The following is an 18,433-nucleotide window of genomic DNA, read 5'->3' as shown; positions in this document are numbered from 1 at the left end:
AAATTTTTGCTATAAGCATCAGCACCACAGCCGTGCAGGTCTTTGCAAAATCATCAATATCAGAATACGCATATCATTACTTCATCTTGAATAGATCCTGTACCATTAATTTTGCTCTCTTAGCATAGTATTAATAGTATAGAGTGGGACAATCTCTGTGGCCCCACAAAAACATCATTCTTTGATCTGTTATAATATCGGTAACATTTGTTTTCATGACATTGCACTGCTAATATACAATAAAACAAACTGTGTGCTCTACATTTCACTTAGAGGTCCATCTCTACCCTCAGTATTATTGCAAATAGCAGCAGCACTGTAGCTGTGCTCTTTAGTAGAGCATTTCTCAATATTTAAATATGCATATCATAACTTGATCTTTTATGATGTCAATTGCATTTATTTGCATAACGTGACATTGATAATTTAGAATGCAACAATTCATGTGTTTTGCAACATTGCATCAACGATATTGAATATTTTTGCCTCTGAATTTAACCTTCCATATTCCATGGCATTACCAGTGCAGGTCCTTCCGTCCCCAGAATATCCAGGTTTGCATGTGCAGTTGTACGATCCCTTGATATTGATGCACTCCGCATCAGCACTGCAGCTGTGTGTTCCTGTGGCACACTCGTCAATATCTAAGTATGCACATTACTTATTTACTTGTTAAAATGTCAGTTGCATTTTTATAACATAGCATTGATACCATAGAATATAGCAATCGATCTCGGCCTACATTTTCACCTGTAAGACATTATTTCATTACCTGTGCAGGTCCCTTCGTGTCCTGAATATCCAGGTTTACATTCACAGTTGTGCGATCCTTGGGTGTTGACACAGACAGCGTCAGCGCTGCATTTACGTGTTCCTTATGCACACTCGTCAACATCTGAATAAGCATTGATTTCATACATAATGAGATTTACTTAGTGAAATATTATCGTTCGTGTCTCTGATTGGACGAAAGATATATTTCACAGTCGTGCGCTCCCAGCCTTTGAGATGTGTCGGTCTGTAAGAAAATTCTCAGTATGTATAAAACGAAAACATTATACCATGGAAAGTGCTCGAATGGCTTTCATTCACTTGTCGCGATGCATCAGAAAACTCACTAGTTCGCTTCGCTCACTCGTTGTTTTGCTCTTTTGTTTTTTTGTTTTGTTTTTTTTTTTGATACTTTACAACTCGTAAATGAAAATCGTTCCTGCGCGTATTCTATAGAATAATCTTTATATCATCAATCGATCCTTTATAAAGTCTGAAAATAGACCTCCAATAATCTATGTAACGCTATATTAGACATGCAATATTTTACTGTATTACCTTTGCAGGTCCATCCGTCCCCATGATATCCAGGTTTGCATTTGCAGTTATATGACCCATTGGTATTGTTGCACACAGCATCAACACTGCAGCTGGGTTCTTCTGTAGCACATTCGTCAATATCTAAATACGCTTATCGTTAATTGATTGTTTATAATTCTGGTAACATTTAGCGTTCTTGAAGAGAGTGCACTGATGAATTGCAAAACAACAATCTCTCTAGCCCTATATTTAATCTGCGATGTTTCATTGCATTACCTCTGCATGCCCATCCGTCCCCTGAAAATCCAGGTTTACACACACAGCTGTACGATCCTTCGGTATTGTTGCACACAGCATCAACGCTGCAGCTGTGCTCTTCAGTATCACATTCGTCAATATCTGAAGATACATAACATTGATCAAAACAATTTAAGTATTATAATAGTTATGGAAAGCAAAAGGAAAAGCTTTGCACATATCTCCTCACGTTAATAACTATTTTGTTATAAGCAGAGAGCAGATTAATGGAATAGATCAGTTGATTCTCTCTTGGAAGAAAAACGCGATCCATCCCTGAAATTCTGAACGCCTTTATTCGCGAGCCATATTCTCTTTAGAAAGAAACACTTTTACCTTTGCAAGTCCGTCCATCACCAGAATATCTAGGTTTACATGTATAATTGTTCGATACTTTGGTATTGCTGCAAACAGCATCGGAACTGCAGTTGTGCTTTTCTGTAGCATATTGGTCACTGTCTGAAAATAGATCATATTGGTTTCTATCATAAATGAAGCTACCTTTTATTTAGCACGAATTTCGAATGTGCTTAAAGTTTCATAGATAGTAAATTTAAAGCTCAGATAATGGCAATACCTTCATCACAAGTCTGACCCTTGAAACCAGCAGTACACCAACATCGATAACCTTTTTCGGTAAAACCACTTTGGCAAGTAGCGTTGTTCTTGCAAGGATTTGCTAAACAGGTATTCTAAATCAAATGAAAAAAATGACATCTTAAAAAAATGTCGCAAGGGATGCTATCCAAAGATTCATATCTAGCAACAATATCCAGTTTTTCACCCGATAGCCTAGACCAAGATTGAAACGTAAAAACATACATGTTACCGTAAACCCTAAATTCTTATGTAGCGGACGATTATTTTTGTGAATCAAGCAACTGTGAAGTGAAACATTCCTTGAATACAATGTATAAAGGTCCAATAATAATAAAACCAATTAACTCAAATCCTTGGTTCTGTCTTGTTGAAGACCTGTTTACTATCTAGTTAAGTAATTAAAAAGACTGTAATTGACACTTGCGTCTGCTCCTCGGTAGAAATAATTGTAATCCCGAACTAAGTCGTCTTCGTTTTCTTCGTGAGTGACATCATTCAACTCACATTTATGCGTTCCATTGTTCCCATTCGGTTGTTTTTCGAAATTATAACTGACACAGTTTGGCTCCTTAAAACATCGTATCTTACACAATACTCTATCCTTGATGTCATCAATTCGAATCACGTGGTTTATCAGGCGTTGACCGTCAAATACTTTAGCGGGCTTGAATTCCAGAGAGCGGCAAAAATCTGGGTCAAATTGATATTTACTTATTACATTGTGACACCTTTTTCAATAACTAAACCTAATCTGTAAACATTGCAGAAGATAAATTTTATTTTCACTGAGTCACAACGCGAGAAAAAGATATGAATTATTAAAAATTTGACAATTAACTTTGTAATTAAGCTGAGCACAGAAAACATAAAGTATAGTTGTTTGGCGCTCAGTAAATCTTAAGATGAAACTTTAAGCTTTATCTTTAACATTGAACCCAGACCTGCGGATTTCGGGGTCCGATCATTCGCTAATGGGCAATGTTCAACTGAAAATGAATTGACAAGTCAGGGTGTTACTGATGCGCTGAACGCGTTACATAATGTCAAGAGGCGGCAACGTTGGAAGGGTCGTATGCGAAAAGAGAAGAATAAAGCCGGTAGATTTTAAGCGCAATGACTGAATTAAGACATTTGTTAACTATAAAACTGCGAGAGAGTAACGAAGAATTTATCAAGCTCCCCGCACATATTGAACGGCAATTTTTTCCACAGATCCGTAAGCCATTTAGCGTTACAAGGCATTCTTTATTTTTTCCGGAAGGAAAAATATAATGGAAGCTAAAACTTATTGTGAGATGTGCGTTTTACCCCTTTTTTTTTTTTTGACAAGCTTGAATCTACTGGGGTCTAAACTAAATTTAGTTTGAACTTATTCTTGATGATAAATTTTTTCACAAGCCACATTACTGGATTTACGTAATCGAAACGAAACGAAACGAAACCAGATTTTACGCTAACCAGAAATAAAGCTAAAAAATTGTTTCACGTCGTTTTTTTTAGGGCACTTACACGGAAAATGTATACCAGGCAACCGTCAACAAATACGAAAAACTGTCTTTGGAAAATTTCATTCAGTCCACTGGAGAAATTTCAAAAAATATTCCTAATGCTAGCCGCTAAACCGAAACTTACAGTGGATCGTGTATTCGTATTGCGTTTTATATTCGTGTGAACTTAGGGTTAGATAAATGTTAGTAACCTTCTGAGAAGACGGCATCGTGCATTACAGAACAGAGGAACGCCGAAATAACACAGGTCCAAGGGGATCGCATGAACAACAACATTATTCGTAGATCTTATCTAAAGTTATAGAAACTGAGAGCTCTACAACTTAAATGCAACAGTCTGATTTGTAGATTGGATCAATATTCACTAACACATGTTTCTTTGGCTATCTCAAATTCAAGATGCCTTTCTCTTGAGGTATTAATTCTTAACAAGGGCTTATTTTATAAGGTTTACAATAACTTTTACTTAAATGGACTTAGAGCAATTTATCTTGGTTAACTGTTATGCAAATTTTTAACACTCATTTCAATTAAAATTTAGTTCGAAGTTAAATGAAAACCATAAGATATTGTTTACACGGCAATTGATTAAGTTATTCCTATTGTTAACTCAATTTCATTTAAATTGAATGGCGATACCTTGCTGGTTAACTTTGTAAGGATTCTCTCACAGAAAAGAAGCAATTTTGGGTCAAATACACCATCTGCGCTAAGAATGTTGTTGTTAGTGGGTCAGTAGAAAAACATGAAATGCTGCCCATCACCTAGACCGTTGAAATACTAACAAACAGACAAAAAAACAAATAAACAGACAAAAACAAGATTCAGTAAAATCAGCGAGAATGTAGAACTTTGCTTATACCAAGGAAGTGTCTTAAGGGAAATAAAATTTAGAAAAACAGTGTTACGAATGAAGAATTAGAATTAGAAAAGAATGGAGGAGAGGTACGGAAAGAAAGTAACATTTCACTGGCAATCCGAAGCTATTGAATGAATTGACCATAACTTTTAAAACGAACAGTGCATGTAATTTCAAATATTTCTCAGATTTCCCACTAAAAGATAAAATTTCTATATATTTAGTTTTGTTATGAAACTCCTTCGTCTCTTGCGTGGACCATGAATTTAAATTTATCCAATTATTTATTTCTATTTTACTTTTTTTCTTCAGTGGGACAAACTTTTGTGCGGCGCGAAGCTGCGATCTAAAGTCTTGACAATTATAGTATGCTCCAAGGCTCTTTCCCTAATTTGATTTGAGATTAATATGATCCATGCCCTTTCCCTTCACGACCGGCTTATGGACAGAGAAAGAAAAACCGAGCATAATAGAAGAATGCTGAGAGGAAGGATACTGAATAGTGTCTCTCGTAGCCATGAAATAGTTGACAGCTTCCTCACACGTACTTTAAGTTCTCAAAGTGATGAGCAGCACATTTCTCCTCACAGTATCAGCACATCATTACTAGTAAAAAGCATAAGAATCAAGAAACAGATTGCCAAATCTTACTTACGGCAATCTTCAACAAGCCCTCGCAACTGTTGCTCCAAGAAGCGATTAGAGACCAGTTAGGATAGTTTATTTAATCGCTTTTCGGAGCTCAGAGGGTTAAAAGATAAAGTTTGATTGCATCTGTGATACAAAATATGCTAGAAAAAGAATTTCCATCACTAGAGGCATTATCATATCTTACGAGAAGGAAAGAATCAGTGTCAGTTCTAATATTTTGTTATGGGGTCTTTCACCAACCATATGAACAGATACCCTTTAGTATAGCTGAACACAGAACCAGAAATAAAAAGACCCAAAACGAAAGACACGGCTACAGAATTATTCTCCTTCAGAATATAAGAAATATCTCCACGTTTGCTCCTTCAGAATATTTCCTTCAGGAGTATGGGTGTCTTGAATTCGTTAGGCAACTCATTGTTGTTGCTGGTTCTGCACGTTTTACGGAGAAACAATCATTTCATTTGCTTTTACCAGCGACTAATGCGACCTCCGCACACAAAAAATGATGCAAGCCAGTAGCATCTTGTTGTGACTGAAAAAAGCAGCTTAAGTATATGAAAGCCCTTCCAGCCCTCTACATTGTTTTGCATACAGTTACATTCAAGAGACCTCTTTTACAGAAGATCAGTAAACAAAACACAATTTTACTACCTCATGAAAGAACTTAATTTGCATACGAGTGTTGTTGAACACATTTTTATTGCAAGGATAACCCCCTGTTTGTGTGAATTTAATTGGAACCTGTTCGACTATTTTGGGAGTATTTTTAATCAGTCACTGAGCCCTGGGGAAAAAATGCATCGCATCAATAAAGGTGATTCCCAAAACAAGGAAAAATCCATTTCACGTTTAAATTGTGCAAGAACAACTAAAAATTGTCTACATCTTAAGGGAGTGCATCCCCTTGAGTGCCTAAAAGCATAGAATATTTGAAAGGATTTGAAAATTTGCCTTTCCCAAGTTGTTGGATTCTTACAGAGACCAGTTCATAATTTTAATTTTGATTAATGATCGAATTTCATCAATTATTATTACTCATGAAGGAGAGACAGACTCAATTGACAAGTGATAACCATTTAAAAAGGTCCAACATTTTAAATATATGGCGCCTTTGGGTTAAATAAATCCTACTTACTTTCTGAGAAGACAACTTTTAGCATCACGAGACAGATGAACGCGAAAACAACACAGACGCGAACGGAGTGCATAACACCAATTTATTAGTAGATTCTGTCTAAAGTTGTAGAAACTGCGACCTATACATGATACGTGTAACACTCTAATACATGACACATGATACGTGTAACACCACTGAGTGTTTTTCAGCCAACGCAAGTTCCAAAAGTTTTCTTCTAGGGGGCTTTAATTCTTAACCGTAGAGCTTGATGTAGAAAAACTGATGAGAATCAGGTGCTAAGAGCATTTAGAGCAAAATAGTTTGAACATGCTATGCGTGTTACGCAAATTTTAATCGTTGTGCATTTTTCTACAATTGAAATTTAGTTCAAAGATAATTGAAAACGACGTGATATTGTTTATTCATACTGTTGATGCTATGTTTTGTTTAAGCAGATCGACGCCACTTTCTGTTTAACTTTATGAGGAATTCTTGAATACGAGTAAAATCTGAGGTTCGATAAAATCAAATTCTATAACCAATACACTTTTTTCCTGACAATATTCATGTATCATCTGAAATTACAATTAAAAAGGCAAAGGAAGTTTTGTCTTTGTGAATTTTGCCGAAACATTACAAAAAATTGCTTCTAAGATAAAAGATGAGTGGAATTCTGTCTCATCGAGAAGCCAGAGCCACAACGAGGGTGTAGAAATGTTATAAAAGGGAAGCTCATCAACCTGTTAAAATATAAGCATTCTCGTGTCTCTCTATAGTAGTCAGATGTATTGATTAGCCCGTAATTCGAAAGGAGTCGACTCCGCTCGCCCCATTGTTGTTCGAAAGCTTTCTCGCCATTTCTCGACGCTAAATGTAGCAAATTGTCTTTCTCCGGTAGCTCGGGACTGTTATGAAAGTACAGTTTCATTATCTTATATTAGCGTCTAAATCGATCGAAATATTAACTTGTAAAGTTGTTAGAAGATATATACGTGTTTGTGGATTGCTGTTGTAATAGGCCAAATTATACTTTACATGTTTATGTATTGCCACACTTCAATTGACTCAATGGATATGAATATTAGACCAAATTACTATCTTTTTTCGCCTAAATTAGCTTTTTCTTTGTTTGTAATAATTGTAATTCAGTTTATGTCTAAAGTAAATCGAAACGTGGAAAATTTGGATGCTTGAGTCAGCTGGACCTCGAAATCAGCGATTGCTGCTACAATTGCTTTACTCAAATGTTAGTGCTATATCATTGTGTGTTATATTCTGTACAGACTGTTAAGTATTCTTGTGTTCGTAAATGTGACTGTTGTCGTTGAAGATGGTGTTAGTTTTGTTTATTACAGTACTGTATGTTTTCTTTTGTTTGTTTGTTTTTTCCGTTCTTCACTGTACCAAGATGTACCCCATGGCTTTGATGTGTGTGGGGCGACCATCGTTTCCACAGGTGTTGTTGTCATCCTTTGGCCCTCCTGTTCCAAACCCGATTCTGGAATCAACATCCCCGCATCCATTATTGTTATTGGCGAAAATACCAATTCTTGCTTTGCAAGCTCTATTTTTCCAATAAGCCCCCTCCGGTTCCAGATTAAACCCTTCTTTGTTACAGAGACGCTGTAAGTAACCCTGTGAACCAATCAATGACTTCCACTTTTCAGGACCCAAGGAGGTGCTGCGGTATTGCCCATCAGCGATCAGTGAGTACAAGGAATCGGCTGGCTTGTTGATGACAATGAACCTGAGAACTTCGTCAATCTTCATACCAAGACAGATCTTAGTGAATGATGTGTTCCAGTAGGTCGGTAACTTGGTTTCCACCGAGTCAAACCCAGTCTCTCCTCCAGGAAGATTATACTCTACCTTGTTGCTCCAATAATTGGAATCATAATGAAAAGTTCGCTGATCGGGAGTAGAGGACAATTATTGTTAAATAGGCAATAAAAGCAAGTAAATTAGTCCCAGTTAGTTAGTTAAATTAGTCCCGACTAGCAAACAGCTTAAACGATAATGTGAGCCGTAACGAACGCAATGATCATTTATTTATGCACTCGAAACTATTATCCTAAGTGTAGGAAAACATTAGCTTAGATACTTAAGAAATACATTTTTGTTACTATAGGTGATGATAGAAATCGACCAATTATTTTAATAAACAGCTATATACCTTGTTGCCATCAATCTTCAAAACAGAGGTCCAAGCTCCATCTCCACATCCAAAATCTCCCACGTGACAGAAAACGAAAGTTGGTATCGAACCAATATGAAACGTAACCACGCCGCTCTCGTTAAATCTGTTGAATAATGTTAAGGCAAATATATTATTTGAACTGAGGGATCCGTCGTTTGAAGTATAGGGAAAATGTATTTCTTATCTTGAACTTACAGTTTTTTGTTGTGAGCTTCTTTGCACATCGAATTCTCTGAAAATAACAATCAAAACAAAATAAAGCACATGATAACTGTCAAACTGTGACGACATTTTTGAAATCAAGAGTCATGAATTAATTTCCACCTTTGCAAATTTTTCCATCTCCTGAGTATCCAGCCCTACATGTACAGTTGTACGATCCCTTGGTATTGTTGCATACAGCATCAGTGCTACAGTCGTGCTTTCCTCTAGCACACTCATCAATGTCTGAAAATACATCATATTTGCTTTTTAAATTACCACTATGGCAGTCAAAATTTGTTATATATTCCGAAAGCAAGGAAGACAAATGTGTTCGTATTTACTCGCACTGGTTATTTTGCTTAAAACCGAAAACATATTTCATGTAAAACTACAAAACTAGTGGCAGAAAAGGATTTTAAGGAATTTCTAAACACACTCAGAATGAAATCAACATTATTTTTCATTGCGAGACAAACAATTTAAGGATGTTTAGAAATTCATAGTTTTGTAGCGTTAAGTCAATAACCAGTCTTTTCTAATCCATAAAGCAATCGTTAGTGCTTTGAAATGTTTATATCGAAGTACTTCACCACGGGAATACACCTTTCTGAGTATTTTTAATTAGTTAATTATGATTTATTAATTAATTAATAGTTAGCAATATTATTGTTGTCATAATAAGTTAAATTTTCTTGTTTATATTCAAACTAAGAAGCCACATTGCACGCATTCTTAGCCGGAGATGCCATTACACCGTATCCTTAAGAATGTCCTCTGGGAAGCATATCGCATTAAGAGAGCTATGCATGGCTTAATTTTTCTAATTTGCTGAGAAACGCAGACATTGAGTGAATAATTATGTAAAGACGAAGCTTAATCTACTCAAACAAGTAATACACATGAGTAAATTGAGCACGAAGTCTGATCCTCGTGTTAATTTCAAAAATAACCCGAATGTACCTGAACACGAGCGTCCGTCTCCTCTGTATCCCTTCTTACAAGAACAATTATAGGAACCATATGTGTTTTGACACTTGGCATTTACGTCACAAGTATGGCCGTCGGTGTTACATTCATCAATATCTGAACGTTCATAGGTAGTTAAAATCACAAAATAAAACAAAACTATTAACACATTGTGCAGATTCAATCTTCTCCATAATATACAATCATATAATCATGACATAGACGGGAATTATTATGATAAGAACGGTGGGAATCATAACAAAATAACAAAATAAAGATGCGCAAAAGCATCACATTCGACATTCCTATCCTGGCAGCGTAGAAGAATTTTCTCGCCATGGACCTAGTTTGACTGCCCAGCCTGCCGCCAGTCTCCTATAGTTCAGTAATAGAGCATCCGAAATAGTGATCAAATGTTTGTAGTTTCCACTTCTATTGTGAGCACCCGCAGATCTTTTTCTCCTAATATGCCTGTGTCTTTTACTGAATAACTACATATTTCAACAAGGAACTTGGTAACCAAAGCAAATAGGCAAAAACTTTTCAGAAACTAAAATGTTTGATAACTTCATCTACGATGTTGGAATTCCAACCTACCTTTTTCACAATATTCTCCAGAGAAACCGTTTTCACAGAGGCATTCAAACAATTTGTAATTTCGCTTCGTTCGAAAACAAGTTCCCTCGTTGTAACATGGCGTAGAAGAACAAGGCAGCGTCTATCGGTAAAAAAAATAATATACTAAGATGATGATTTAAACAAAATGAAATAAACATTTTGTTAATGAAAAGAAAAAAAAAAGAACAAGAAAAAAAGAACGAACGAGACTAATTTTGGCGGTACTTTCTTACTGGGAAGTAGTAGTGATGTGAACTCTCGTTTTGGTAATACTTCTTTGTGCTGTTCTCCTTATCTGAAGAAAGTAACTCACACCACAGTTTTTCTTCAGCGGCCAGGTTTACAGACATACAGAGAGGATGATCGACGCAATTAAAAATGCATTCAAGGTCGTCGTATACCATGAGGACGTCAATTTGAGGCACATCCAGATAATGAAACTTGTCCAATGAAAGTAGACCGTCTCTGGAATTCACTGATTCTGTCGGGTCAAAATAACGTATTAAATGTGTTAATGTGTTATGTATGCTAAGGAATATCCAGCATTCTTTGACGCATACTTTTGAGTTATTGTTATAAGTAATAGCAAAAAGTTTAAAGATAAAGACAAGAAAGCTTTAAATACGTTACTTATTCATTTCAACCTTAAGCATTTCAACCCATCAGCGACCTCAAAATCAAACTAGTTTTTTTACTTGTTTGGAGGCTATTGAATAGGCTCGACATATTTCCAATTCATTCATTTACTCGTTTTAATGTCATCTTCAACCATGGTGAAACTTTCATGCTCTGGTACGAGGGTACAATCTAGTTGAATAACAATTAAATGCTTTCTTAATAATCATAATACACTCCCGCAATTTTTCAGCTCTCTGTATCTATGATTAGTTTGATCTATATCCTTCCCTTATAGGACGAGTTCATGAACCAAAAAAGAAAACTAAGGCAATAATGATGCAATGAATGTAAACACAATGTATTTCCATCTGTCGAGGCATCTTCATATCTTACGAACAGGGAAATAATCAGCGTCACCCTTGATATCATGAGATGAGGACTTTACTTACCTTGTGAACAGACAGCCCCGAGTATCACTGAACAAAGCCCCGCTGAAAAGTAGATCAAGGCGAAGGACATGCCTTAAAGTAAATATAATAATATTAATAAATATTCACTTCTTTGGAGTTTCAATAAAATTTAGTCTCTTGAATTCTTTAAGCAACTGTTAGCGCTCGTCAGCTCTGTGTTTCAATAAAGAATTTACAATTTTTCGCGTAAACAAAATGATGCAAACCAACAGCGTCCTCTGATAACTGAAAAGAAGCAGCAGAAGGATATTAGAACCCTCAGAACTTTTTATGTTACTCATGCACAGTTCATAAACCTTGCTTCCCGACCGTGAACAAAACGTAGTTTTTCTTTCTGGTGAAAGAACCTACTTTGCATGTGAGTGTTGCTAGCGTAACGAATCAAACACATTGATAGTGCAAGGTTAGCCCCCGGAGTGAATCACTGGGGTAGAATTATTTGTTTGTGCGACTTTATTTGAAACCTTATTAAAAAGCAAGAAAAGTATTTTAACCTTACAAAAGATCCCTGGCGTTGTTAACTTGGCTAGAGGAAACTAATCACAATATTGCATGTGTAACTAACCTTGTTCAACAACGTTTAAGAATTTAAAAGCGTTCAGATTAATTATTTTGAACATAGTGTGTCTGTTATGAAAATGCTTATCCCCACGCTTTCTTTAAAACTGGAATTTATTGTTAGTCAATTCAAACTGTTGAAATAATTCTCACGTAATAGCTAAATGTGTTTTTGAGGGCCACTGATTATAAATATCGTGAAGCAAGGTGTCATAGAACTTTTTGATAAAATTTTTCAAAAAAAGGTTTTCAAAAGGGTCCTTAAGAAATAATAAAATTAATAACGAAGTTTTGCAACTGTCTCTGGTTTATTTATGGTCTGTGGCTCGTAAGACTGGTATTGCATTTAATTTGTTATTCCCGCGAGTGGTGTCACCTTATCGATGATAGAGAAACCTCTGAAAGTTGATCATACACGCAGCTGACATTTGATAAAAGTAAAACAATAAGCCTTAATTAATCATATAGATGATTTTTATAATTGCTCAAAGCGATTGGATTTTCACTTGTACGCATGCAGAGGATACAACTTTATACTTGAAAGTGAAATTAACCACGAACTTGATAAACTCCATATTTGGCTATCTGAAAACAAGCTCTCATCAATTATTGAAGAGTCAAATTTTGTTATTTGTCACCCAGTTCATAAACAAATTCAAATAGCACAAATTTGTGCTATTTGAATGCAAAATATTAATCATTAGTCCAAGAAACTTCAATTCGATACCCTGGAGTTTATAAAGATTCAAATATTAGTTATAAGAGTTACAACAACAACATTGCTAAAAAAAAAAAAAATTAAGTAATGATCAAAAGAAGTGTGGGTATGCTCTCAGGCTTCGCTTTTTCCTAAACGCAAACACTTTATTTAGACTGTATAATATCTTCATTGATCCATTCTTAAAGTTTTGTTGAATTGCGTGGGGTAATGCCTATGTATCAGTCTACTTTTTAAATTTTATTTTATTCACAAATTTAAGCTCAGGGTTTTTGCTGGATGTTGGGGCACGCGCCAGCGTAACGTTTTTCTAGAAAAAATTTGTTATGCTTTTCAAGGTAAAAAAAAACCGTCAAAAGGCGCTGAGCTAGGTTCGGACTATCGTTTGCTGTAGGAAATATCAGCAAAATTGCTTTCGCAATAAGGCTAAGGCTCCACAAAAAAAGGGACAACCCCAGTGATAATTCGGTCAGGCCTTTGATTTTCTTCATTTTGCTTTCGTGAAATCCCTCGAAATTTTCAAAATTTGATAAATTTTTCCTGCCGATCATTTAAAAGCCGGAAAAGTAAGGGATACCAAGGCGGTTTCCTCGCTATTTGCAATTTTGTGTTTTCTTCCTCTATCTCAAATTTGGTCCTATTAATTTTTTTCCCATCAACAGGCAATAGGAAGGACACAAATATGTTTAACGTTTCAGCAAAACTTAGGAAATTCCACCGCAGAAAACTCGATAATCTTATTCGAAAGATCCCTAATTTCTTTGTCGCAAAACATTAAGCAATTGAAAAGAACTTTGCCAAGATTGGTGTGTGGGCATGCGTAAACTTTCGAATCGCGGACCACAAATGTTCATTCCATTTCATATGTTCTGTTCGGACTTTCGAAATTATTAATCGTCGACCAAAGTGGTCGTGGCTATGGTTGCTCCGTGCAAGGTAATAAGGTGCATACCTTTATGCTAGTTATTTCGAGGAATCTTTGCAGACATCATCGAATGTTGCACTATGGCAGATACATCGCCTCCCGAGTGACATCGCGGGTGTCACTCGGGAGGCGATGAACTTTATATTGTAAAATATCCTGAAAACCGTAGATTCCTCACCTGAGATGACCTTAGTGCCTGAGAGCACGTTTTGGAGGTGATTCATTTTCTTTGCAACGGTCTTCGTAGTTGAGTTTTCGCTTGGCCGACCAAATTTTGTACCCTCTACGCAGTGATTCACTCTGTTCTTTACATTCCTTTCGAGGTCGTCTCGAAGCGACCAAACGCGCCGCGGATGTCGCTTCAGCCACTTTAAGGTTGAAAACGCCCAGAAATATATAAGGTGTCGTTGCTGGAATTTCCAGAGTCCATATATATTTTTACAAAAAAATGAATAAATAAATGAAAAAAAAAAAAAAAGCACTCTTTTCCCACCACGCCTCAGCTCTACCCAGGAACTCCAAAATCAACTTTCTGCGCAATGAACGACAACGCATACAGGTGTTCAACACCGACGACATCGCGGAAACACGACCACGCCTTGGACAATATCTTACTCACCAACGGCTATCCTGAAAACGTTATTTTCAAAACCAAACGACCCCGCAGACGCCGACATCAACCACAACAACAACAATCCAATAAAGATTGGCTTTACTTCGAAATCCTATTTATTTCCGACAGATTAGACAGAAAGATCACTAAAATCTTCAGAAAAGAAAACATTGACGCCCGAATAACCCATAGAGTCTACACTCTAAGAAACGCCTTATCCACCAGGAGAAACGAACCACAATGCAAACGCACCAACTGCCCTGTCGCACACAGACAGTTTGCTTTTGTAGAAACACCATCTACAAGATCACATGCGACAGACGCCAGCAATTCTATGTCGGCAGCACCGACCGACACACACACGACCGGGTAAAAGAACATTTAAAAAACAACAAATCATCCGTGTTCAAGCACAAAAACGCGAAAATAAAACTTACATTATCAAGTAAATATTATAAGAGCTAAGAAATAGATCGCCAGTGATTCGATATAGAGACCTTTAACAAACTCTCACAACTGTTGCTCCGGGGAAGAGTGTGGAGACCAACGATGAGAGTTCATTTGATCGCTTTACAGAATTCAGAGGATGAAATTTAATTATATCCCTGATACGATAAAAGAAAGAGTAAGTATTTCCGTTAGTCGAGACCTCTCCATATCTTATGAGTAGAAAAGAATCAGCGGCACTCCTAACGTTTAAAATGAGGACTTGGACTAATTAACAAGGACTAACTATGTGAACAGATAGCATTTCGACTTCCCAGTAATAAACAGATCAAAACGAAAAAATGGCTGATGGTGCGGAGGATTCGCTCCTTTAGAATTTAAAAAAATGTCGGAGTTCTGACTTAACGTAGCTAATGCCTTTGCAACTTGCTTTTACTTAGGTGTTCCACCTTCCGTTGCATAAAAAATGATGCAAATCAAGAGAGCCTTTTTGATGACTGAAAAAAGCAGCTGAACGATGTTAGAGCCCTGAGGATCCTCTATGAAGACCACGCATATTTAATAAACCTTGTTTGCAGAAGGTTTACGAAACGTAGAATTGTAAAGAAAGAACCTATTTTGCATGCGAGCTTTGTGTTCTTAGCTAATTAAACACATCGTTGTGGTAAAAAAAGGCCCCGGAGTGAAACACACTGGCACATTTTTTCTGTTTATGTAACTTAATTGGAAACCTGTTTGACTATTGTGAGAGTTAACTTGTTTTTCATCAGCGATACAGGCTTCAAAGAAATAAATCCCTATTGTACCAATTAAAGTTTATACCCAAAGCATGTGAAATCCGTTTCACCGTTATATTAAGTTACCAAGAATTTCAGTATTTTTATGTACTCAAATCCGCAATACAGGTTCATACTTAAATACGGGAGAAGAAAATGACTATTAACAGAAATTGATTGAACCCTCTCGAAAAAACTCCCCTGCCGTAGTTAACTTAGCTAATCAAACACAATACTACGAGGTTGACACAAAACCTTTCCTTTATTTTTGAGAGATAATGTATGTATTTACAAAACAACATTTGGATGTGTTAAGACTGCTTTTAATACACTTACTTCTGAAACGTTACCTTCAGTCACCATACCTCTGATCATGAATCTGCGTTTGCGTTCTGAGTTTATATTGGCTACCCTTGCAAAAAGGTACCTTAGCAAAAGTACCTATGATTACTCACACATCCATGCAACATAGCAAATACTAATACCACTGCCCAAACATCGTCTAATCCAAAGTTGCCGTGTATCGTGGGTTTGAATACCTATACCTCTAAAATACTTCCTAGCGTAAAGGCTAATGCACTCTTCCTCAAAATCCTTACCTTTGAAACGTTTTAATTTCGCGCTCGGGCTGTTCAAGGTTTTATCTATCTTAGCTTAAATCTCGTTCATCTCTTAAAAAAGAATTATCCATGAGATGCTAAATTTATCTAACGGTTCTGATAGTGCGATTTTAAAATGATTTGTATGTTGTCTCTGGTGGTGGTATATAATTTTGCTCCTTGGACCTATGCTAAGCGTCAGCATGTGTACATGGAGAGTTTCGTTATAACAATGATGCCCACCGTAACTGGATTTATCTCTGGTTATTTCAATTTGTAATTTAAGCTGTCATCATGACAGTCTTAGCTCCATTTGTAAATACTGTTTTGTGTTAGTTATCCCTAGAACAATGTTTTTTAGACTTTGAAAGATGTTAGTGCTTATCATACAGAGTACAAATAGCCATATGGTGTGTAGCGAAGTATGTATTCTTGTGTTGATAATCATGGTTATTGATGCTAATAAATGGTGATATCATATAACACGGTATAAACTCTTCTCTCTCCTCATTGCACAAAGATGTATCCCATGGCTTTAATGTGCCTTTCTCTATTATCAAGAAGTTTCATGCGTGCATCGATTCCACACGTGTTTTTGTTATCGTGTGGCAATTATTATTGTTGTTGGCGACAATGCCAATTCTTGCTCGGGAAGCTTTATGCTTCCAGGAAGGAATCTCCGGTTCGACATTGAACCCTTCTTTGTTACATTTAGGCTGTAAGGAGCCTTGTGGACCAATCAGCGACTTCCACGTGTCACGTCCCAATGAGGTAGAGTGGTAGTGTCCGTCAGAAATCAGTGAGTGCCGCGAGTCACCCTGCATGCTGATGACAACGAACCTGAGCTGTTGGTCGACCTTCATAACAAGACAAATTTTGGCGAACAAAGTGTTCCAGTAGGTCGGTAACTTGGTTTCCTCTTTCCCCAAAAATTGGAATCATAATGAAAAGTTTGCCGATTAGGAATAGAAGAGAATCATCTTTGAGTAGACATGAAATACAAGTAAATAAGGGCCCGGACGCGCTGGGCAAAGTTTTGTTTATTTTGCGAAAAAATCTGTCATCAATTCCCTGAGACAAGTGCGCCCGGTGATTTTTTGATCTAACAAATTTTGTCGAGGTTTACCAAACTTCAAAGAAGCCGTCGTCCTGCCTCCGAGCAGGACAAATTTTTGTCAGGCATGAAATCTGACAGATTTGTCAATTTACAGGCCATGATTTGAAGGAACATGTCAATCAAGAAAATTTTATTTCTATTTTTAGTCAGAGTATTTCAATCCGAAGCCCACCGAAATTATTTCTTAGGTGCGCGGCAATCAAACGGTGAAGATGGCAGATTCGTACAGCATAAACTCATTGGAAAGACAGCGGTGTTAAACCGATCATAGATAACGTTTAACACAAACCGATCGATCATTGATAACCTTTGACATTTTAACGTAAAACAATGAAAGAGAATTCCTGGAGGGAACTATAAATACTATTTTAAGAATCAAGAGTTTACAATTAGGAGAGGACGAGAATATAATAAAAAAGACTATAGTAAAAAGACTTCTGCAATCATTTTTTGGAATATTACACTTAAACCGAAATTATCGTTTCTAATGTAATAGTAAATTTAAAATTGGCCAAAGCGAAGTAAAACAAATATTTTTATTAACTTGCACTTCTCTTTAATTCGACAACTTTCATTATGGTATCAAGTAGAAAGACTGTTTCATGATGAACTTACAATTTCTTTTCATAAGCTTCTCTGCAGCTGGAAACAGTAACTCCTGAAAAAAAAAAAGCTTGCAAAAAATTGAGAGGAAATGTTATGCGTACATGTCGTCCAGAAACATACACTGAAGATGAGTTTAGGCTGACCTATATCATGGCACAAATACTTTTACAAGTCCGTCCGTCTCCAGAATATCCAGGTTTACATTTGCAGTTAAAAGATCCTTTGGTATTGTTGCAAACAGCATTGGCACTGCACCTATTCTTTTCTGTAGCACATTCGTCAATATCTGTATATTGATATATATATATATATATATATATATATATATATATATATCTGTATGTATATGGTCAAACCAGCAATCAGTGCTTATCCACGCTTAATGCAGGGTCCACATAATAAGGTGGTTGTATTTAAAACGACTGAACTTCATTTTATCTCATAATTTGACCACTTGATGTATAACTAATCGCTAAAAAATACCACTGATACTAACTTCGGGAGATAAACATGAAGTATATTTTACTAAAGATTTTTATTTTTATGTGAGTTGTTTCGGGTCAAAGAGACCCTTTCATACAAGTGGAAGAATACAAATAGGCCGTTGGAACTCAGTTAAAGCTGACGACCACCACTTTATAGAGAAGAAAACTAC

At 36.4% G+C, this 18,433-nt stretch overlaps 2 protein-coding genes across 2 annotated transcripts; both read right to left on the bottom strand.

Moving 5' to 3' along the window:
• Positions 1 to 7,741: 7,741 nt before the first annotated feature.
• Positions 7,742 to 8,767, bottom strand: LOC136282545 (uncharacterized skeletal organic matrix protein 5-like). The gene is made up of 3 exons (XM_066170204.1): positions 8,739 to 8,767; positions 8,520 to 8,646; positions 7,742 to 8,254 (listed from the first exon to the last, which is right to left on the bottom strand). The coding sequence occupies exons 1-3, from the start codon at positions 8,765 to 8,767 to the stop codon at positions 7,742 to 7,744; spliced, it is 669 nt and encodes a 222-aa protein (XP_066026301.1).
• Positions 8,768 to 8,856: 89 nt separating this feature from the next.
• LOC131792385 (protein kinase C-binding protein NELL2-like) lies at positions 8,857 to 11,468 on the bottom strand. Its single transcript, XM_066170203.1, has 6 exons — positions 11,399 to 11,468; positions 11,079 to 11,138; positions 10,565 to 10,812; positions 10,311 to 10,431; positions 9,708 to 9,830; positions 8,857 to 8,990 (listed from the first exon to the last, which is right to left on the bottom strand). The coding sequence occupies exons 1-6, from the start codon at positions 11,466 to 11,468 to the stop codon at positions 8,857 to 8,859; spliced, it is 756 nt and encodes a 251-aa protein (XP_066026300.1).
• Positions 11,469 to 18,433: the final 6,965 nt, after the last annotated feature.

Source organism: Pocillopora verrucosa, chromosome 7, assembly GCF_036669915.1.
Source record: "Pocillopora verrucosa isolate sample1 chromosome 7, ASM3666991v2, whole genome shotgun sequence".
NCBI lineage: Eukaryota > Metazoa > Cnidaria > Anthozoa > Scleractinia > Pocilloporidae > Pocillopora > Pocillopora verrucosa.
Note: the sequence above shows the minus strand (reverse complement) of the source record. Positions and strands in the feature narration are given on the sequence as shown.

Coding starts and splice junctions, on each gene's coding strand:
- LOC136282545 (XM_066170204.1), bottom strand. CDS start 8,767: ATGTGCAAAGAAGCTCACAACAAAAAACT. Junction 8,647..8,738: donor GAAGCTCACAACAAAAAACT/GTAAGTTCAAGA, acceptor ATTATTCAACAG/ATTTAACGAGAGCGGCGTGG. Junction 8,255..8,519: donor TGAAGATTGATGGCAACAAG/GTATATAGCTGT, acceptor ACTCCCGATCAG/CGAACTTTTCATTATGATTC.
- LOC131792385 (XM_066170203.1), bottom strand. CDS start 11,468: ATGTCCTTCGCCTTGATCTACTTTTCAGCGGGGCTTTGTTCAGTGATA. Junction 10,813..11,078: donor TGAAGATGACATTAAAACGA/GTAAATGAATGA, acceptor TTGACCCGACAG/AATCAGTGAATTCCAGAGAC. Junction 10,432..10,564: donor CACATCACTACTACTTCCCA/GTAAGAAAGTAC, acceptor TTTTACCGATAG/ACGCTGCCTTGTTCTTCTAC.